The 22,806-nt window shown below is 39.6% G+C and overlaps 1 protein-coding gene across 6 annotated transcripts in view; it reads left to right on the top strand.

Moving 5' to 3' along the window:
• Window positions 1-22,143, top strand: part of CLEC16A (C-type lectin domain containing 16A) — a 57,869-nt gene extending 35,726 nt beyond the window's left edge. The window contains exons 19-24 of one of the 6 annotated variants that reach the window (XM_074553058.1): window positions 2,430-2,581; window positions 3,270-3,474; window positions 4,537-4,704; window positions 9,992-10,138; window positions 15,614-15,733; window positions 19,535-22,143. In XM_074553058.1, coding sequence (XP_074409159.1) covers window positions 2,430-2,581; window positions 3,270-3,474; window positions 4,537-4,704; window positions 9,992-10,138; window positions 15,614-15,733; window positions 19,535-19,875 — 1,133 coding nt within the window. In that variant the 3' untranslated portion in view covers window positions 19,876-22,143. Of the gene's footprint in view, window positions 1-2,429; window positions 2,582-3,269; window positions 3,475-4,536; window positions 4,705-9,991; window positions 10,139-15,609; window positions 15,817-18,475; window positions 18,515-19,534 lie in introns of those variants that run through there. The other 5 variants (XM_074553059.1, XM_074553061.1, XM_074553060.1 and 2 more) reach the window with 5 other exon arrangements.
• The last annotated feature ends 663 nt before the right edge of the window (window positions 22,144-22,806 follow it).

The raw sequence follows: 22,806 nt of genomic DNA, 5'->3' as shown, positions 1-22,806 counted from the left end.
TAATGGAAGTGTAGCATCCAAACTGGTTACAAACTTCATTTTGCATGGGGAGAAATTAGCCATTGCTGTTAATCTCAGGAGAGGCACTCCAGTTCTCTGCAGCAGTGCCACACCAGGAAGCCACTCAGCCTGTGGTTCACTGTAATCAGACCAAATTTGAATAGTACTGAAGTTTACTGGGCTTGATATTTTCATCTGAATGTGGTTGGGTATCTCGAGCTGTTTCATAGCAGAGCTGTAAGTATTCTTACAGCAGTTCACTGAAAATGTGTTTGACCACACTTTCTCTTCTGTTTTTGTCATCAAGGATGACAGTTTGACTCCTCAGCAGCTGTGAACTAGAAACAGTCATGTAAATGAACTATATTCAGTTGTATAGGCTCAAAGGATTCCTGTAACAGTTGCCTAATAAATGAGTAACTTTCCTTTCTGTTTCTTTTAAAGACTTTTACAGTAATGCTGTACTTCAAGGTGTTGTCAGGTCTAAAGTAAAAGCTCTCTGTTCTGGAAAGCATTCTGCCCTTGGAGTTCCTGAAGTGCATTTTTGTACTTGGGCAGTTGAATTTGTATAGCAAGTATTTTAACCTGCTTACTGTTGCACTAAAAACTTTGTAAATACTGGTCAAAAAACTGGTCAAAACTAGTATTTGAGAACTCCACAACTCTATTTGGTGCTGTGGCCTGTTAGTTGAGAATCTCCCAAAAGAGTCATCAGCCTGACACCTCCTGTTTGAAGGAGTCCCAATCCAAGCACTTTGTCTTGAGAAGAGCAGGAGTGCTCCAGGAATTCAAGTCAACTGAAATAACTGTTGATGGATTAATTTGGTTAAAGAATAAAAGAGGCAAGAAATGAAGCATACCAAAATAAGAAATAGCCAGTTCTGCCTGGTGTCTCAGCTCCTTCTCTAAACAGGAATAAATCTTCCACAGATTCTTACAGTAATATTTGCCAGTCCTTTATGGTTTCTTGAATCTTCCAGGGCTGTGAGAAGGTTAATGCAATCAATTCTCATGTTAACTGAATCATGTCCTGTATGTATTGCATTTATTGATTAAACTTGTTTTCTCAAATTTCAAAAGCTGACAGTAGTTTCACACTGGTTAGCATTAATTATCCTCTTAATTGTGTTAGGGTTCTATATTTCATGCCTTTCTTTCCTACCACCCAATGAATTTTGAATGGATCCTGCTGGTAAAGGGTAATTAGTAGATTCACAGAAATGTTAGTTGGAAAGGATCTCTCACTTGTATTGTGGGGGGGGTTTTGTGGGGAAGAGGAAGTTGGTTTGATTTTTGAAGCCTGAAAACCTTTGGTGATGTAAATTCCACATCATCTCTGGGTAATCAGCTGCACAAAAGAATTTCTTCCACCTCCTGACCATAATTTATGGCTGTTGTCTATGGTTATGTGACCTGCCACTGTGAAGAGCTGTACACATCCACTTGTAGTTTATCCTGCAGATGTTTCTAGTGTGAAAAATGGTGTTAAATGCTTGTTTAGATGTCTGGATGAGTAAATAAGTTCTACTGATTTGTATAGCCTTCACAATATTTTACTTGCTGTAAGTTGTACTAGATGAGAGAGAGGAAAAGACCTGTGTGCATCAAATATATGAATCAAAGTATCAGTATGAAGCAAAGGAAAAAGCAGCTCTTGGCAGAGTTAGCAGAGCTCTGCTAGGGGTTGGTACTGCCAGTTTAAGGGCTGATTGGTAGATTTCAGCTGGTGTGAACAGGGTGATTTAGTCCCTTTTCATTAATAACGGGTTTGAACTGGAACAGGGCAGTGAGGAAATGGTGGAGAATGTATTTTGGGGTTTGTTGGAGGGGTTTCTGGAATAAGAGTCTGTTTGTTCAATATAAGTCAATGAAATATCAAACATTGTCAAAACACTGCTACAGTTTACCTGGAGAGTCCAAATAATCTTGAAATTGAAGTGTGTCCAAGAGCCAGCATAGGTTTCAGACCTGTAGAAAAGTAGCTCATGTCAGGAGACAAAGTTTATAACAAGGTAGAACTCATGGCCTGCAGTGGTGTTGGGTCTGGCTGTGGTTGTTTACAAGTTTTCTTGAGACTTCACGTGGTGAGAGAAATAAGGATGTTGCAGTTTTAGCCCTGAGATGAAAGGAGCTCTTTTCTGAAAGGTAGTGAAGATAGTAAGAGAAAGCAAGGTGTATATAGTACCCATCTTATATTTAACTTGTATGTCTGAACCACTGTTGTTAAAATCTCTCCTGCCCTTTCTGTGTAACTATGATAGGAAAGTTAAAATATCTATTAAAAATGGGAACAGAAGCTTTAACCATGTGTTATCAAGGTTGTTTTATTTTTATATGTTAATGTTTTCTGTTATGTAGAATACCCACACCCCAGAATCCTCAACTTCAGTGTTATGTAACCTTTTTCCTTCCTTCCTTCCTTCCTTTAGATAACAGTGATCTGATTGCTTGTACAGTCGTAACAAAGGATGGGGGACAAGTTCAAAGATTCCTGGCTGTGGATATTTACCAGATGAGTTTGGTTGAACCAGATGTTGCCAGACTTGGATGGGGAGTAGTTAAGTTTGCAGGCCTTCTGCAGGTAAGGGAAGTTGTAGTTTGGGTGGCCAGCTTTTCTGAGCTGAAAATCTACATTTTATGTTGAATAAATAGTAATACCAGTATTAGCTTATATATTTAAGCTCTGTACCATGCTTCCTTGTTTCTTTGGTTTTTTTTCTGCTTCCTGCCTTTTAAAACCATTCTGAATTTCTGAAGAAGTTTACGTAGGTAACCAGAGACACAATTGCAGATGGGGTAACTTCCTTAACATCTGATGGGCTATGCTCATTTGAAGACTGAAGTCACATCTGGTTAGGATTGTGTTCCAAGCACTTTACTCAAGTAGTTAATGAACTTACTTAGAGTTCTGATTTTCCTACAGGTGGAGGTGACAGGTTGTAATTTTGAAATGATGTGTGCTTATCTAAGGAATTTTTTCTCATTTGTCTCTTTATTGCCTTAACTGTTGCTGTTTGTATTTCCTGAAAATTTGCTGTGCTCAAATAATTTAATTCAATCTCTATGAATATTAATTTCTGAAGAAGTAAGTTCAAGTTGTACAACTTGCAGAGTCTGGTTTGGTTTTATACTGCTGGGTTTTTTAACATCGAAACTGTCTTAGTAAGAGCTTTAATGAAACATTTTTATAGTACTTTCTTTCAATGTTGATATTTAATCTGTAGTTTAGAAAAGCTTATTTTAACTATTTGCCTTCTGCTTCTCTTTAGGATATGCAGGTGACCGGAGTAGAGGATGACAGCAGAGCCCTGAACATCATCATCCACAAGCCTGCCTCCAGCCCTCACTCGAAGCCCTTCCCCATCCTGCAGGCCACGTTCATCTTTGCCGACCACATTCGCTGCATCATTGCCAAGCAGCGCCTGGCCAAGGGCCGCATCCAGGCCCGGCGCACCAAAATGCAGAGGATAGCAGGTGGGTGGTGTGTAGCAGATAGGGCCTGGCGTTCGGAAGATCTCGTGATGTTACAGGAAGACAGGGCCCCTGTCCCCTTAGATAAGAAAATTAACATAAGAATGTAGTCCCCTGAACCAGATTCCAGTAATTTTCCACTTGCCCAGGCAACTTTCCATCCCTACTAACCATAGATAGTAAAGACAGACCCTCACCTGACGTAGAAGCCCCCTAGACTATAAAACCCCACGAGAAGAGAGAATAAAAGCCTTTGATCCTCCACCATATTGGTGTCCGCGTGTTTCTTAGGCCCGAGTGACCCTGGAGAAGAGGGTCGCCGTGCTGCTTCCTGAAACCAGGCCGCCTGCCTTGTATCAGAAGGCAACAGTGGTGTCCTGCAGTGGCTCTAGGAGAACACTGGGCTCTCATGGCAAGTCACTCTGTCATGTCAGGCTGAGGCACACTGAGGAGTGGTGGGCTACAGAAAGCTCTAAAACAGGGCTGAGTTTCCAAGGAAAAGATTTACTTCCATATTTAACTTAGAATTTATAAAGTGGATATGTGACACTTTAATTTTTTTTACATGAAGCAAGGCATAAAAGCAAGTTTGAGGATATTAGTACTTGATATTAAAACTTTTAGGTTGAATGAATTCAAAGGCATTTATTTTCCATCTTAAAGCTGATTGTCTCTTTAAATGGCTTTCTGCAGTGTTCTGTTTTAATTAATGAATTACTTTATTTCTGCAGGAAAAGCAAAAGGGGTTTTTTATTGTTAATAACTCCTATGGTTTTTTAGTGAAAGGGACTTCCTGTAATCCTGGGGTTTTTTTCTTCTCTGCTGAAATTTTGAGGTTTCCCTAGTGTGAATGTGGTGTAGACAGCAATGTAGAAAAGGTTGCCAGAAGCACTGACTCTTTAGTTTGTCAGTGCATTTGTAACCATAATTAAGAGGCAAATGACAGCAAGTTATGGTAAAATCTGGTTTAGTCTTAGGTCCTGAGCAAACTATCAATTTTCTTGTCACTTCTTTTTCCTTTTGTGTATTTGAGTAACAAAAACTATCAATTGTGATTAAACATAGCTCTCCTGGATCTTCCTGTTCAGCCTTCAACTGAAGTTATGGGTTTTGGACACAGCTCTGGAGCTGCAGCCCAGCACCTCCCATTTAGATTCTATGACCAGTCCCGGCGTGGGAGCAGTGACCCCACAGTGCAGCGCTCTGTCTTTGCATCTGTTGACAAAGTCCCAGGTAAGATTAGCATTCATTAACAAGCAGGTTTTGCTTTGTGATTTCTGTCTGCAAAAACTGTGCTATAACTTGTACAAGCAGTGAAAAGCTTATTGTGGTGTGTTCCTGAGCACACAACTCCAGGATGAGGCTTATGGCAAAATTTACTCTGAGAGAAACAAATAATACCTGGGTGTGTATTGTGGGTGTGTTGTGAGCAATACTTCCATGGCAGTTTCCCCAGATGTCTTAATACCTTGCCTTCCTTACAAATCAAGTTAGTTTAAATCATGCTTTGCATACTCTGTGTTTATGCAACACATCTGGATCTTCCTGCTCAGCCTTCAGCTGAAGTTACAGGTTTTGGACACAGCTCTGGAGCTGCAGCCCAGCACCTCCCATTTGGATTCTATGAACAGTCCCAGTCAGTTGTGTGTATTTCCTCCTTTAATTTGGTTATGAATGTCTTCATGCTGCATTGTGAAAACAGCTGGAATGTTGTGCACTGCCACATTTCCCTCAGAGTGAGCAAGACAGAAAAGGGCCACAGCTACATTAGCTTGGAACTGGGATTAAAGGAGTGATTCTAAATCAATGAGCTCTTTGCTTTTTTTTTCCTCTTTATTGTCTGTTTCACAAATTGACTTCTCTGCAGAAATTCTTTTCCAGATTACTATTTTCCTTTTGGGTTGAGTCATTTTAAAGGGAAATCTCATACTACTTGAAAGTACTTAATTGTGCTGTGTTATACAAAAGATTTCATTACCACTTACTGCCAGTCGTTCCACAGAACTCAGCATTTCTCTTTAAATGTGATTCAGAATTCAAATGCACACAATTCAAATTACTTACAGCGCAGATGTTTTACTGCTTTAGAATTGGAGCTCAGTTACCTGAGTCCTGACTGGGGAACAGAAATGATAAAACCATAGGTATTGTCAGTCCAGGTGCGTCAAGGACCAGTGTATGATGTGTGAGGGGAGTGTTTTCCTTATTTGACCAGACTTCCATGGAAAAGGTGTGGCTGTAAAGAGTCCAGTGTTAATGTTTCAGCTTTCTCTAAGAGTGCTTTTGTGTTCCTAACGAATGACTTCATCTGCTAATTCGAAGGGGAATACTGGGGATGATGCAACACAGTCGTTTTTCAAGCAATGCCATCCTTTATTTGAATCCAGGAAATGTAGAGTTCCACTTGCAGATCCAGAGGGAAAAGTATTTTGAAGCTTTTATTTGATACAAAGCATAAGAAATGAGGCAGGCAACTTGAGGTATATCAAATACAGCATCTTTGAAATGCATTTTATGACAGGTAGTAATATAATAAAAATTGATTAATATCCTGTTTTTACATCTGATTACAAAACCAGTATCAAATATGCACTTGTTATCTTATCTTTGCTGAGGAATGAATAAGCTTTCCTTGTTCCTAGTGATTTTTATAGGAATCTTAATCAGGCTTGCAAGGATTTTTACTTCAAGAGGAGAATTTTGTGGCTTTGAAAAAATTACTGAGCAAGTTGCAGTTAAATTACTGGCTTCATGTATGCATTTCTGAACTGTTACAGCTCCAACTGATGTTTGAGTTCTGCAGAGCTTGCACAGTCAGTTAATTTGGTTGTACTTTTAATACTCAAATTATGCTTTCCCTTGGTGATGTCCTTTGTAGATTTAAAGCAGAGCTGTTTTTGTGGCAACATGTTTAGAAGACTAATAACTAATTTTGTTAGGACCATGTTGGCTGTCAGTGCTGTACAATCCAGCATGGTTTGTTTTTTTTAAGAAATTAATGCTCATATCAATGTTTTCATTCCTCCTGCAAGTTTCAGTCTGTGAAATTTGATGCAGCTATTCAGTTCCCTATTTCCTATTGTCTATGAATTTAGAATTTTCAGGAACACTCATTGCAGTTGTCAGGTTCAGTTTCTCTCATGGTGCCTACATAAAGCTCTGCATATGTCACTAGAGAGCCTGCAGTTAACTTCTGTGTTCCCTTATTGTTGTCAAACCGGGCTTCATTGTCCTTCATTGTTCCACAGTGCAAAGTTAAAATCTTGGTGTCTGGGGGAAAGAGGGTGAGGATTGTTATAGCTTGAAACTGGATTTTGTGCAGGCCAAGTGAAGGGTGATGAGAATGTCACAGACCATGCTTCAGAACATCTCCCTGAGCACAGTGAGAAGGGCAGGGACATGCTGTGATCTCCTGCTGGACTGGACAGTTCTCAGTAAAGAACAACGTAAGCAAAATCCCTCACTTGATCAGTTTTATCACCATGAAGTCATGGCTTTGAGTGTACTCCAAGGTCTATTTTAAGTTTCTGACCTTTGCTAGAATGTTAGAGCATTTTAGGGATAGTGTAGCTGGCTGGACTCTTCACCATCTCAGCTATGAGCTATGTATGAACATATTGTACTTCTGAAGCAATCTATGTAAATAAAGAACACTGTTTTTAAAGAAACCAGCAGATTTGGTAGGGGCCCTGTGAACAGATGTCTTCTATTGAAGGTAAATAAATAATGACTTCCTCTTCAAGCAAACTCAAGAATTAGTTTCAAGTATCAGCTCTATTCTGAGATTTATATGCCCCACATGTCTTAAGGGAAATGTTAACGATTTCCAGCAAAAGGTACATCTAAATATTTTAACAAGTGTGGTTGCTTACCTACTAAGTAAATTTATTTTGAAAAGCAAAAGATTCAAAAATCAATAGATTTCTCTTACTATTTTATCCATTGTTAATATCTTAGTAGATGATAATAAGGTTTTGAGAGGAAAAAAGTAGGAGGAAAGCTTGTTAACATTAGCATGGCAAGTAAGTTATAACCATCTTCATTTTAAAGTCTGAAGGAAAAAAAATCATGAATAGGTTTGGAACCCTTTGTGTAATATGAACTAACATTCCTGTCATCATCAGATTAACTTCCTAACTGTTATTTTGCTTCTTGTAGCTATGATTAATTCTGCTCACATTTTCTTTGCAGGTATTTCCTATAGGAGTTTCCTGATTAGAGGTTTTTTCCTTGGTCACTAGTTTCCCAGTTACAGTATTTTGAATTATTCAGGCTTACCTTTCCTTCCTATCTAAAATAGCTTCCGTTAGCGCACTTAAAATTCTTCCTTTGCAGTTGCTTGGGGAGAGAAAATATGTTGAGGTCATTTTGAAGCAAATGCTCCTATGTAAGGACATGAATCCATGAGTGCTGTTTTGCAGAAGCTTTGGGCTGGCAATCCTGCTAAAGCTGACCAGTTTTCCCTGTGACAGTCATGGGAGACCTTGTTTACTGTTTTCTGCTGTTCTGCTGAGGGTGGAAGGTTTCTTCTCCCTTGAAGTGCAAACTCTGTGGATATAGAATGCTTTATCCACAGGTACAGCTTTTACCAGCACTGTAAGGGAGGCTAAATATCTTGATGTAAGCTCTTCTGTAGCAGTGGCTTTAGGAACTGTTCTTAATTTCATTCACATTAACACTTGGCTTTGCCTCACTTCTGTGGTTGCAAGTCCACTGGTTGGTTATTCCTTGTTACCCCATCCTAACTGATATTTCAAACTATGAACTGTGTATGAAATATCTCATGTACATTTTCTGTGATTAAAAACTATAGCAAAAAACTCATGGCCAGTGATTCATGTGGAAGTCTTTCACATTTGAGGTGGTTCAGTTTGTGGTTAACTTTTTGCAGACTGTCAGGTGTCACTGTGTAAACTCAGTTTAACTTACCTAAATTATTGTAGATCAATCACTTTGGTTTCTGAAATAAAATGCATGGATTTATTTACATTTATAGGACAATTAGCTCCTTACCAAATATTTTGTTTTTCACTGAAAGAGATCTCTCCTGCCTTCGTAGTGATTTAGTTCTTTCAAGTGGTGTTCATCTTGAACATAATGAATGTAATTTAACTTGGTAAAAATGACATTTAGATACCTATCTAAAGCTATGCTGCAGTGCTACAGAAATTCAGGTGGCATTGTGTTTCTGCAAGTGGTTTTGAGTCTAATTCTTGGGTAAGCGTGGGAGGTAGAATGTAGGAGGTGGGATTACAGATCAAGTCAGATTATTAACAGGACAGATGTTTGTGAGCTTTCTTCTGTGCTTTCATCGCTGTTGTTTTCACTTGTAGCACAGCCTGTCAGTGTGTTGCTGCTAACAGCATTTTCCTGACTTGGTATATCTACATTTCAAAGCTTTCAGAGCTTCTTGTAACATGTCCATTTAAGCTGACTTTTGAGTGGTTACATCCTTTATGGCACCGGCACCTTCACTATATAGGAGATTCTCTGAGTGAATCATCCATTCACTGCCAAGGGAGATTCCCTGTATAAAAGGATAAAGAACTGTGTGGTGTGTTTCCAGTCTTACCTGATTGTCAGATACCTTCCCTTTCAGTGTTGACTGTTCAGTGAAGGTAGCAACTAGAGTGTTGTTAGGTGTTTTGTAGTCCACATTGTGGCTACTTTCAGTACTTCACAGGACTGCCAAAAGAACTTCTGCATGAGCACTTTCCCATGGGAGAGAGGGAGGAGAGCTGCAGAAGCAGAATCGTGGTGTGCCTCACCTGACCTACAGCCTGTGGTGAAGGCACTTCTTTTGCTGTAGAAAGTGCATCAACTTCTGAAAAGCTGCTTGCTAGCAAAACCTGAAGAGGTGGCTATAGGTGTGTACTTATGGAAGGAGAAAGGAATGAGTGCAAGGTGGTTAGGAAAGAAAAGGATGCTACCCTGCAAAGAGATTGAAGGAGTATTACACTAGGAGCCAGAAAATGACTCATCTAAGAAGTGCTGTCGGACACTGCATAGTGTCTTCAGACTGGAAAAAATTCAGTTTGTGAGAGGCTGGATGAAATTCAGTGCCAGCATTAGATGTGATTGATTAAAATTTTCTGAAGTTATGTCTAGCAAAAAATGTAGATCTTCTATCCAAGAGGGTTTTTTGTTCGCTTTTGACTTAATTGTTTTCCTTATCACGGTACGGTCTGTGACCCGTGAATATATTGACTATATCAAAAATCGAAAAGTTCCTATATGTTTTGACTGTTTGTGCATTCTCTAAGTTTTAAAATGCTTTTAATCCCTTAAACTCTCTTTACTTACTTACTGATCAGCACTTGTAGCCTGTTTTCAGTAAGGTACATTCAGACTTCTCTGGTTTCCAGGATGAAGGTGGGAGAGGGCACATCCTCTGGGTCACTACATGAGGTTGGCATCACTTTGATACAGGATTTGCTTTTACCCTTTCCCAGTTTGTTCAACAGCTTAACTCTTTTAATATTGCAGTTTAACTTGTACACTTCACTGTCCTGTTTTGCAGGCTTTGCTGTAGCCCAGTGCATAAATCAGCACAATCCATCCCCAGTCTCGTCACCGTCCCCTTCCAGTGGCAGTGGCAGTACCGGGCGCTGTGACTCCGTGACTGCAAGCTCGACATCCACTCCTTCTGCTGCTCAGAGCCCAGCAGGTATTCACTCACCACCTTCAGCCTAGGCACTAAGGGATGCAGAGTTCATGTAGGGCTTTATGGCTTTAGATTACTTAATCAACTAAGCCAATTAAAAGTAAATTGTAGTATTATTTGCAGTGTTCTCTTCAGCTTTCTGGAACAGTAAATACTTAGCTTCTTTCAGTAGAGACTTTAAGTATTGGTGAAATAATGTCCTGCTTGTCTGACTTCTCTCCTAGCACAAACAGTTTAGAATGTTGAGGATTTTTTTTTTGTCAGTGGTTTGTTTTAACTGAAGTATTGCTTTTTTTTGAACTGGGTGACATTTGCTTTTGTGTGTTTATCTGATCCTCAGGGTAATTTGTAACAATGGGCCAAATATGAAATATTTGAAAATAATTATTTAGGATATTAATATTGTAAAGGTTTTGCAATAACACTCTTGTGGCGGAACACCTCCACGTTTCAGGAGGCTGTTTCATTGGTGCAGAAGAGGCTGCATTATAAATAGACTGACAGTGTAACTTTCACAAATGTAGGCTGCATGTGCTTGCATTGGTCAGTACATTTAGTGGGTATGCTTAAACTGGAACTTTTTTTTGCATTATTCCTCCCTTTTATGTAGTATTTGTAGAGAATCTTGAGCAGTGTCTGTTCTGAGTGCAGATTGTGTGAGGCAAAGCCTGGGGCTGCAGACTAGACAAGGGTGCATCCTGAAATGCGTTCATGCTAGAAGTGACCTACTCTACCTCATTTTGGTTATAAAACAACTTGGTTCTCAAGACCTTTTCAAGCAAGCCCTCATTTTAATGGTCACTTACAATGTTGATCATTCCTTGAGAGGGTTGATCTGGCTACCCCTTCTAAGATAAGCCATTTTGCCTTTATTTGGAAGGCCCATCTATATCTAAAATTTGTTGCAGTCCTACAGGAAATGATGCAACTTCTTTAGGTATTGAGTGGTTTTAGGCTTCACTGAAGAGTGCCAGCAGACCAATATATTTCAAGTGAGTGTCCCTGAAAGAAATACTGCTGGAAAGGGTAATGAAAGGGTGCTGATGAAGTCAAGGAACAATAAATATTTAAAGCATTCTAGCAGCTGGACTCTAGATTAAAAAGCATCTATTACCTTGAGAGATTAACACATAGTCAAAATAGTCCTGCAATATGTGTAATTTCAGAATGCAATTTGGATTTTTTATATACCATCTATTCAAAAATTTATTTCCTCTGTTGGCAAGTGATTGCTGTTACCCAGTCTCTTCGTGGCCCAGGTGAAATGTAGTTATTGCACAGAGAAGTGCTGTCATTTGTCAGAATCCTCAGGCTGGATTGGCACTACAAGAAAACATGACATGTTTCTCCTTAGCAGTGTAAAAATGCTCATGTACAGTGTCCTCTGCTGTATTTGAATCCTCTGTGGTCAGAAAGAGAAATGCAGCTACACGTTCTTACCAAGAGTATCTAAGAGAACTGTGCTAAAGGAAATGAAAATAAAGAATCTATATTATTTCTGTAGGTATAAGCCATTCAAGCTAGTTGACAAAAATATCAAGCAGGACTATGCTTTGTTTCAGACTGAGGTCTTTCAAGCACACATAATCTGATTTCTATGAAAAAATGCATAGATCCAGAACATACAATTACTCATCAAGAATGAAAAGATTGTGAATTATTGACGTATCATCACAGACTGTAGTGAACAAAACTGCAGTCTGCTTACACAGTATGTTGGCATTTGTGTAACATAAAATTGTTTGTTTTTCCTGCATTTTAAAAAGCTTGATGACAGGAGGCTGCTCAGTGATTTCCAAAAAAAAAGAAAAACAAACAACTATGAACACCAAACTATTCCCTACCCTCCTCACCCCTGAAAATAAAGATAAAAATGATGAAGAAAACCCTGATCAAAGCCAGAGGAAAAGTATTTTGGAGTGCCTGATTTCAGTATGCACTTTGCCAGTTAGGTTGCATGAACTGCCCACCTTGACCTTCACTGTGACTCAATCATAAAGTATGTGCAAAATGTCACATGTCATGCAGGAAAACTGTCTTTGGGTGTGCTTTGATTTTTTTTTTTAATGTGATGCTCTAGCAAGTGTAGCTGTGAGGGTCCAGTTCTGGGTCCTACCACTGGGCCCAGTCTCCTTCAGCCAAGTCAGGGGAAATGAACCTGACAATGTGCATCAGCTGCTCCAGTCCCAAATCAGAACTTGCACTGACCTGCTGCAGGGATGACTTTTGTTCTCCTCAGAGGGCAGTTACAGAGAGGAAGGCAGTGGCTTTATGTGCATGAGCAGGTATTTTATTGCAGTAGGATAATGCACAGTTGGTACTGAGGTGCATGCATGTGGCTTAGGGGTTTTGCTGGACCATATTTGCTCTGGCCTTTAGGACCAAGAATCCCTGCCATGTATGTGGCTGTTCCAAGGACCAGTGGTCAGGTCAGACTAATATGTTGGCTGTTAGTGTTAGAAGTGTATTTGGTGCATACCTGCAGCATATCTAATAGTTTAGTTTCTTTCTAGAAGAATCTCATTAATGCACAGAAACTGTTCCTAAAATCAGACTAAAGCAATAAGTGCACAAAATTCTTCCAAGCTGCTGCCCTGGTCTGTACCAAACTGCTTAGTGTAGTTGCAGGCAATAATGAACACAAGTAGTGGTTTAAAACCTGTGGCTGAGTGTCCTTATTACAGACTCGTGAGAATTCGGAACTCCCTAGGTCTTTTGGGAGGTGTGAATGTAGGAAGAGTTTTCCCCAACCCCCAGAGCCCTTTTGACACTTTTTGCCAATCTCAGTGTCTGTTCAGTAGTGGCATTCTTGGGATCAGTGTCTCTGCATTAACTGATTGACCAGGTTACTGTGAGTTTGCATATTCTCCCTTTTGTAGTACTTACATGGAATTGTGATCTGTAGTGGAAGCTTGCCAGGGATGTGGCATGAAAGTGGGGCTCTGTTTGGCATGTGCAGGTGGCTGTTCTGTGGGCTTGTGCATGAACAGAACTCTGCTGAAGGAGGTGACAGTGCCATGAGCACAGTCTGTGTTAGATCAGGTCATGCTGACCACTCAGCTGGGATGTGGAAACAGCTGTTGGTCTTCACCCACTTCTGTGTAAAGCAGTGGTTTTCCCTTAGCTTAACCACTTGAGGACAGTTGAAGCTAAAATGCCTTTGCTCTTCTGCTTCTCAGCAGTGACTTGCATGATGTGAAGTAGCTCCTTTGAGGAGGAAGTAACCAGTGTGTGATGAGCAGCAAGCAGTTACCAAAATCTGTTTTATGTCCCAAGGTAGCCCCTGAATGCTGCTGCCATCTGTCACATTTGACTCTGTCTCATTTCCCATTCCATTTTGAACACACACACAAATGTCTGTGCCCCTCTCTGCCCCTCCTTCCCTGCTCCCCTGTTTGTTCTGGCACCTGCTCAAGCTGTTGAGCATGAAAAGCATCCTGGGTTGCTCAGGAACTTCAGACAACAAGGCCAGACTAGATAAAGGGGAGATGCCTATCTGGACTTCAAGGAAACTACCTCAACTACCTTCCTTAGAAGCAACATCTTAAACCACACAGCTTTTTATATGGTGAACTTGTGATTATAGTGTCCTAAGTTACAGTCTGTTGACAAATTTAAACTGCTCAGGGTTTAATATATTTTAGATGATACATGTAAATCTTCACAGAGTTGTCTCAGAAAATGAGATTTGGAACATAGACACCAATTTTTACATAAAACAGTGATAGATGAGAACAAAATCAAGACAAATTGCATGTTAATTAAGAGAAAATGTTACAACATAGAGGATAAATTGATGATTAAACAGCAAAAGCTCTTTCAAAAATGTGTCACAGGGAAAAGTTATGTTAGTTCAATGTTTTGTAAAAATAATTTACTTGTTATCACTCATACCTGCATCAAACAGTCCCACAGCATTGCATCAGTTGCTTTGTCATGAGTGAAATAAACTCCTATGACTCCCAAGTTCATTGGCTATCCTACCTAGTAGTTGTCAAGCTGCTGTATGGCACAGATATTTAAAAGACTGGCAGCTCCCCCATTTGCAGTGTTTGGGGATTAAACTTAGCCCTTTACAAGATTATCGTTCTTTAAAATTGAAAAAGCAGAAATCATCCCTTAAAGAAAGCAGAATGCTTAGCAAGACAGAAAAATCAGTGTCGGGTTCTGCAAGTCCTGCTACCAGGTTGGTTTTTTCTTTGTATTTAGTTTTTTTTTTAATTATCATGTGCTTTTGAAATGTTACTATGCATAAGGTAGAAATGTTCTCGTTAGACAGATTTTAAGCATCAAGTTTCAGAGCTTAGAATGCAGTCATGTCTTGGCTACTCCTGCTGGAACTGTACACTTCTTTAAAGTGCTTATTGTCATATATGCCAAGGATTAGATATAGAAGCTCTCTTACTGTAAGTTAGCAGTCTTCCAGAATTATGAATGTGTTAATGTCATCTGTGCTGTATTTTATTACTTTTTAAGCTGTCTTAACTTTTAAAAAGCAATTGGCTTCAGTACTTCAGAAAATGTTTACATCAGAGCAATAGGTAATGAGGACTTCACAAGGCACTGATCTGTGCCACTTAAGCTGTATTTTGTGCTTCTGGAAGGTATTGATGATAAAAGATCTAAAATAAGTACCAAGAACTGTCCCTTGTTGCAGAGAACATATTGGATTCCAGTCTGAAAATAAATTTCCACTCCAAGGAGAGGGTGATTAATCAAGCTTAGAAGAGCAGTGCTTGCCTTCCTATTGAAACCATCTCTGTCTCTTCCCTCTATAATCAGTAATGTAAATGTGGTTTGACCTCCTGTTCTGTGAAGCTCTAGTAATTTTCTGACTAGGTGAGGAAGTACTTTTGTTCTTAGAAAGTTTCTTTTCTAGGAACTTTCTATGCACCAAGCATCATCATCTGAACTGCTGTTATCTTTTCAAACCCTGTGTTTGGCTTTATCATAAACCAAATGTAAATGCTACTGTTGGGTTTCAGAATAGTAGGGCTGAGTGATCTGAAGTGTTGTCACGTGCACAGTATACTGCACTGCATATAATTCATGGCCAGGGGAAAGGAGAATAATTCTGTGTCACCAGAGTTTGTGGTAAAGAACTTCTTTCAAAGTTTCTAAAGCAGGTGAGTAGATTGTAATGCAAATAAATACCTGCCAGCCCTCCTTGATGTTGGTATTGCTAGACATAGCCCAAACTTGCAAACATTTTCAGATAGGAAGCAAAGCATTAAATTGATATAAACTCATTTATTTCTAAAGAATGAATACTTCCTGCTTCAGAAGTATTTCCCAAACGTAGAAGGCTCTTGGTGCGGTGTCAAATTGTATTCAAGATACCAGCAGTTACGGGTGTGTCCTTGTCACTTATTCTTGTTGCTGCTCTAACATTTATCCTTTGTCTCCATTCCAGTTTCCCTCCCCTGTGTCATTGTTGAAGGCTCTGTATGATTTCTGGCTGTGTTTCCCTCTAGTAAGGTCTGGCAGGAAAGGACGCCGGCGGGTGTTTAGTCTGTCGGAGGCTGACAGTCACGGTGGACACTGGGTTTAGGCCTTCCAGCAGCAGCTGCAGCAGAAACTCCCGCAATACCCACTCAGGCAGGTTCCTCCATAAGCCTTCACAAGCCCATAATAATCAGTAGAACATATTTGCTTTCCATGCTGACAGCAGTGACAGTGAGGTAGGAAACTGAAGAAAGCGTTATAATATTTGTCTCTACGTTTTGTTTTGGGAGAACTGTAAATCAATAATGAGCTGTTCCTGAAAGCCTCGTCTGCAGCTTCTCCCATGTCTCTGGGCACTCGTGCCAAAGGTGGAAATTGTGCTATCAAGCCTCCAGCTTCAAAGCAGCCATGTCTTCATTTGCACAGGGCAGCCCTGGCTGTAGTGAAATTCAGTACACACAGACTCCTGAATGGACAGTAATGCAGGTCCTTGGCCAGCAGCAAGAAATCTCTTGATAGCACAGGTCAAATGGACAGGCATTCAGCATAAAACTGTCCCTGGACTCTGATGGCACAAGCTTAATATTTCTGTGATCATCAGATTCTAGCAGATGACTTTATGGACTGTTTGATTGTCCTTACCTGAAGAGGTAAGGAGGAGGAGCAGATGCAAAAAAATATGGAAATACGCTCCAGATGACCTTTGTTATATAATGTTTGAACTTGTATCTAATTTTCTTTTCTTTTGTTCCTGTCATGGCATGAAGCTACTTTACTCTGCTAATATTATATAAACACCCTTTTTCATCATTATAGATTTAATTTGCAACTTTTTGCCTAATGTCTTGTAATTTGTATTTTTGTTACCCTTTCGTAGTACGTTGCTGTACAGCTTAGGACACTTCACTGTAGATGTCTATTCTTTCCTTTTTCTGTTCTTTTCAAACTTCTTTCACAATAACCCTTCTTAGCATAAGCTAATATAACAAGTTTAATGTTTTAGTTGGTTTTTTTGTTGTAACAATAATCTTTGTATCATTAAAGAAGTGCTGAAAAACATGTAAGGCTGTTGAAGGCTCTGCATCCAAAGAGAGCTAATAATACCCCAAAACTTGCAAAATTACTCCTTGTTTTCACGAAGTACAATAAGTTTGGAGGTATGGAAGGCTGTTTGTTAGAGCTCAGTATTAAGATCAAAACCATTTTAAGAAACTGACTTCTCTCTCCCTGGTTTTGTTGCAGATTTGGCATATATTTTTGTGCCAGAACACTCTTGCCTAAATACATTGAGGCTGGGAAAAGATAAATAGAAATGCTGTTTTCTAGTATTAGGTGATAACCTTTTGATATTTAAGAGCAGAGCATATCTCTGTGACTGGTGTTTTTATCCAGGGAAAAATTACAAATTTTCTTTCTATCCAAAAGTCAAACTGTAACAAAATGTTGGGAGTTTGGGTTTTTGAAAGCCAGTTAGTATTTTTATATATAGTATCAAGGGAAATTCCAGATAATAAGTAGAGAAATTAATCTGTAAATATGCTGAGTATGTGAAACTCTTTAGAAGCAAGAGCTTGGTACCTGCTTAAGGACAGACATTCTTGTGAGCTCTAGACAATGTTCAGAACTCTCTCTCCTCCACCCTTTTGTGTGTTGGGATTTGCTTTCTGATCATTTTGGCAGTGGTGCCACTCTGGGTTACAGCAATTGGCCACTGTTCCCTGAAATTCAATGCCACAGTGATGGAAACCAGGCTGGCAGTGACAAAAGACATCCTGAGAGGAGAGAGACTGGCTTCTAGCAATATCAATAACAGCTGGAGGGAAGCACAGGAGAGCTCTGATCTTGTATTCTCTACAAATGCTGCCACTGAAATACTGGGCTCACAGTTTTTGATACTTTTGTCTTTCTTTTTAATGTTTTTTTTGAGGCTTTTGTGTAGAAAATTTGGACTTGTTAACTCCAGATACTTTTTTTTTTTTATGAAGACTTTTTCCATATACTTTTTGTTTGTGGCATTAAGAAAGGAGTCACTTTAGCATTAACTTAGAACCTACCTGGAAGGATTTTGGGACCAAAACATCCAGCATAACAAAAGAATGTCATGTCTTTCATCATTTCAGTAAATGGAAGTATTAAGAAAAGACATTGATATTCTGTTGGAAGAGGGGAAGGAATGATTTAAGAACTGAAGTGTGAATTCAGAAGTTGAATAGAAATGTGCTGTATACAATATTCTGAGCAGAATGCCGTTGGTTGATAGTACTTTACTTACCAGAATGCCTCAGGTTTCTGAATCTGAATTTGGGTGACTATTCATGCTGTAGTATAAATAAGATTTAAGTGTTACCTTGGCAAAGAGCGTTTGATAGCATTTGAAGATTGTATAGGTTGAGAAAGCAGGAACTCACTGTTCTGTGCATACTGAAATGTTGGTGTTCAGCTTGGAATTCAGAGAAATGAGCCTGTATTTCATTGTTTTAGCAGTTCATTTTCCATGTGATTCTTGCATCACTTCCTCTGTTATCAGTTGCTACATTCTCACTAAAGCTTCTTGACAGATGAAGAATCTGTAGAGTTACTTTGAATCTGTCCTTACAGTTCAAAAATAACCACTGATGTCTTTTATTTAATAGTAGACTTTTTTACCATCTATAAATCTGGTTTTTATCAAAGCGAGGAGCTTTGGCCACCAATTCAGCAAAAAGTACATGAGTGGTTTCTGGAGTGAGAGTACACACCATTGTTTGGGTTATCTTACCAGAAAGGTAAAAAAAAAACCCAGTAATTTGAGTGTTATCCACTGATACCTTACTGACACCATTCCATTCTCTACTTTGCTTTTCCTTTTTTTTTTTTCCCCTTTGTCTTATGTTCATGCTTTCTGTTCTTTTCCAGGACTAATTGGAATCATAATGAAACGGAAAATTTTTTAAGGTTACTGTGTATTAAAACCATAACTTAATTCTTAATTTCTGTATTCACTACATTGCCTTGTAAGCTTTTCTGCAGATTCCTGTACACTTGAACACATGCTGTTTCTTACAAAAGCTTTAAAACTGGTCTGTCTTGAAGCTGGATATCTGTTACTTTAATGGCATCTATTATTGTAGTCTGAAAAGAAAAAAACTGACTTTTCTGGGCATACTTGATCATCTAAGGCTGTATCACCTCATCCTGTCCATTCCCTCTCCATCCTGAGCCAAATGAACAGCTTGCTTGACAGTTCACTAGGATTTTTATGGGGAGAGGACAGCACAAACAGCTATTAATGTTGGAGGGTTTTTTCATGAAGTAGGAGGTGCAGCAGCATATCAGTTTTCTGTAGCATTTCTGCTTATTCCCAGTGTGAGTGTTGGATGCTCCTTGCTTAGGAGGACAAGCCCCCCATGGCTCACAAGGCTGTGTAAAGCAGGCCTCTTGCAGCACCTTTCAGTTGCAGCAAGGAAATGATCCTCCTTCCTCTTCTGCCATAATTCTGCTCTCTGTGGTTGAGGTGTCACTTAAATATGAACCTGGAGGATGAATTGAGAGAATGACTTCCAAATTTTTGTAAGAAACAGGCCACCTTTTGGGAAAGCTGGCTGTAGAGTGGTTCTTCAGTTTTTTCTTTTATTTCTAAAGATCTTCCTGCTAAGGGGTAGCGGGTTCATTTTAGTTCATACTAAATACTGGAGAGGTTTTCTTTCCCTCAACTTGCTCTCTCTAAGAATATTTCTAATATTGATACATATTCTAATACTAAATGGTTCCTAATTAGAACATAATCCTACTGGCATTTTAGGTTATGCCTTTATAATATTTTGGTTTATTTCTAATTACTAAAATGTGGATGTGTAAGCATAGTGCTTCACAGAACTGTATTTCTACCCAGTTATTCTTGAATAATGGTGTATTGTTAGGTTAATGTGCATACTGCCTTGGGTATTGATTGTTCTTGGTGTTTTCTTTTCTCAGATGATGCTTCAGCTCCAGAGCAGCCTCTGACGGCCGGTTCCGGTCAGACCATGTTGACTGATGAAACTCTTGCAGCTGTTTCCAAGTCCAGCAGAAATGCTGTAAAACCCAGTGACACAGAAACAGCCAACCTGTCTCCCAGCCTGATTCCTGCCCAGCAGCCCACCATCTCCTTACTCACCGACGACAGCACGGACACGCTGAGCGTGGAGTCGCTCACGCTGGTGCCACCAGTGGATCCGCACAGCATCCGAACTTTCAGCTGCATCCCTCAGGCCTCTGTGCAGCCTGAAGCTGAGGTTGACAAGGTGAAAGAGGTAGAGGAGGAAAGTTCTGACTAAAACCACCATGCAGACTGTAATAAACAGTGAAGGAAGTGCAACCAAATTGTGATTATTTTTTTTCCCTCTGGGAGTGCAGATACTTGTGGAGGCCTGAGAGGCCTCAGGCCCACATGAAGGGACCAAGTGGTGACAGAGAATGTCAGCAGTTTTTAGAGCCAACATCGCATACTCAGCATATCTGAACTGGGGAAGAGAGAAAAACCCAGACTTGTGAATCTGGATTGGTTCTTTCCTACCAGTTTATGTTATACTAGAACATGAACGTGTTTCAGAGAACCTACTGTCTTTCTAATAGGAACTAATTTATTGTAAAAGGTCTACAGTATTATGGCAAAGTGAAGAGACTTTTGGATACCCAGCTTGATGGTTCTGCATTGTTACATCTCTGAAACGGGAGATGTGCCATTGACCAGAAAAAAATTATATATTATAGGACAGAGGTAAAATTTCCATTTGAGTCAGGGTGTGTTTTTTCAGTTTGGTGTTTGGTTCGGGGTTTTATTTGTGGAAGAGGGGTTTTGGGGTTTTATTTGGTTTTTTTTGGTTGGTTGGTTGTTCTTTTTTTAATCCTAACCTTGTTCATCTTTTGGAGGTCTACACAATACCAGCAGGCTTGGCCACATTCAGTATTGTCTTTGTAGGACTCCAGACTTAAATACTATGTTTTCCATATTTATTTATTTCAAGGTTTGAATCAAAGTTAAAACACAATGCTTGTTCAAATTAACACAAGGGATTTTTGAGACTACTTTAGTCTTTGCTTAGACACCTAGAGAGGAATGTAAAATATTTTACAAGATTGCTATAGCTTGTTTGTTCACTTCTGACAGTCAAATTGCTACAATCTGAGGAATGGTGATATCCCTGCAACTGAAAGACAACTTCAAGAAGCAGACAGAAGCAGTTTTACTCTAAAGAGGTTTTTCAGATTTTTCATAGTCATGTAGGAAGAAGGTCACCATATCTAACTGATAATTCCTTTGCAAGTCTGATCTCGAAAGGTATTGTTCATTTTTTTTCCTGTCTGGGATGGTATCTCAGTTAAACAACATTAAACATACATAAAAGTGATTCTGAGTTAACATTACTTCCTAGATCCTGACACTAAGCTGACAGAAAAGGGAAAGATGTTTCTTAAAGCTTGGAATGTTCTTTGCTGATTTGATACAAAATTTAACATGAAAGGAATTTCAGATTTTTCATCAGTTTCCAAGTAAGTTAATTTAAGTTAATAGTAAATTGAGTAGCTTGTCATTGCTGGTCTGTTCTCAACCCTGAGTTGGCAGTTCCTCAGAGGAGGGCTGCTGTTTACTTAATATTGATTTCAGTCACCACTGCACTCTACTGGCATTGAGTTCTTACCAAATGGGTGAATCTGCAACATTTTTACCCCTTTCCCAGTTGCTTATTGTACCTTCCTGGCTGTCATACATATATGTGTGTATATACATATAGGTGTATGTATAGATATATATTCATATAAATATATACACATATATGAGATTGACTAATTCACAGGTACCACTTTTCTCACTTTTTCTGTCTTCTCCTTCACATAATTGAATCTTTGCCAGCTGGGTATGTGAGGTGTCTGCCACTTGAATGCCAGTAATTTTTCCCCCTATTTACTTTTTCATGCAGTTTTGATTTCTAATTTTCTGTGACTTTGTCTCAAATTGAATTAACTGATACTCTGACCATTCCAGAGTGGCCCAAACTCTAAATGAATTCAGAGTTAGGTGTCCTCAGCGCTGCAGTGGATTTTGTGTGAAAATCTGGCATTACTAGATAAGAGCCTGCTTTTTTGGGTTTTTTGTCTCATGCTGAAGATGAATTTGCATTCATGCAGTCACTGTTGCAGCTAATGTGCATGTACCTGAACAGGCCTAGACACATCAGTAGCAATCTGGGTGCAAGAACCACATGAATTTTTATTAGCTGAACTGATTGAAGTCTAGACTCTCTCTAAAATGGTGCAGCATTACACTGTAGTCTTAGTAATATTCTGAAGACCATTATAAAAAATGCCTCACTTAATTAGAAAGCATTTTATGTTAGTTATTAACCTTAGATTCTTGACCTAGATTACAGAAAATATCACTGTGCAGGCTGAGTTCCCTTAAACAGAAGTAATTTTAGACTGGAAAACCTTGATCTTAATTTATCTCATTTCAAATTCAGTTCTAGCAAGATTAGACCCATGCACAAGGAGTCTCTTCAATGCATATGAATAATCTCACCCCTGAGCTGTACTGCACAAGAAATGGGGCAAAGGGAAAGAAAGGTGACTTTGTACTTTTTATTACCTTTGAGTGGCTTTTCAATCTCATGATCACTTGTCTAGTGAGAGCTTCACAGGAAATGACTTAAATACTGTTATTAGGAAAATAGAAGAATAGGTCTATTGTTAATTTGTGATTACTGCAAGCAATCCAGGAATTCAGTAATTGCCCTGGAATTGTGTCATTTCACTTGCAGTAAAATAAACTTTATGCTTGAAGATGGAGGTAAGCTATCAGACAAGCAGGTGAAACTGTGTGTGTAAGAATGAAGCCACTTCCTGAGTAAACATTTCCCTGCTGTGCTGTCAGTCACTCTGGGGTGCTGCTGTCAGTCACTCTGGGGGTGCTGCTGTCAGTCACTCTGGGGTGCTGTCAGTCACTCTGGGGTGCTGCTGTCAGTCACTCTGGGGGTGCTGCTGTCAGTCACTCTGGGGTGCTGTCAGTCACTCTGGGTGTGCTGCTGTCAGTCACTCTGGGGTGCTGCTGTCAGTCACTCTGGGGTGCTGCTGTCAGTCACTCTGGGGTGCTGCTGTCAGTCACTCTGGGGTGCTGCTGTCAGTCACTCTTGGGGTGCTGCTGTCACTCCTGCAGGAGACAGGGAGCTGCAGAACAGCCTTAGGAGCAGGGGCACTGACCACCAGGGAGT

This window comes from Zonotrichia albicollis, chromosome 16 (assembly GCF_047830755.1).
Source record: "Zonotrichia albicollis isolate bZonAlb1 chromosome 16, bZonAlb1.hap1, whole genome shotgun sequence".
Taxonomy (NCBI): domain Eukaryota; kingdom Metazoa; phylum Chordata; class Aves; order Passeriformes; family Passerellidae; genus Zonotrichia; species Zonotrichia albicollis.
Note: the sequence above shows the minus strand (reverse complement) of the source record. Positions and strands in the feature narration are given on the sequence as shown.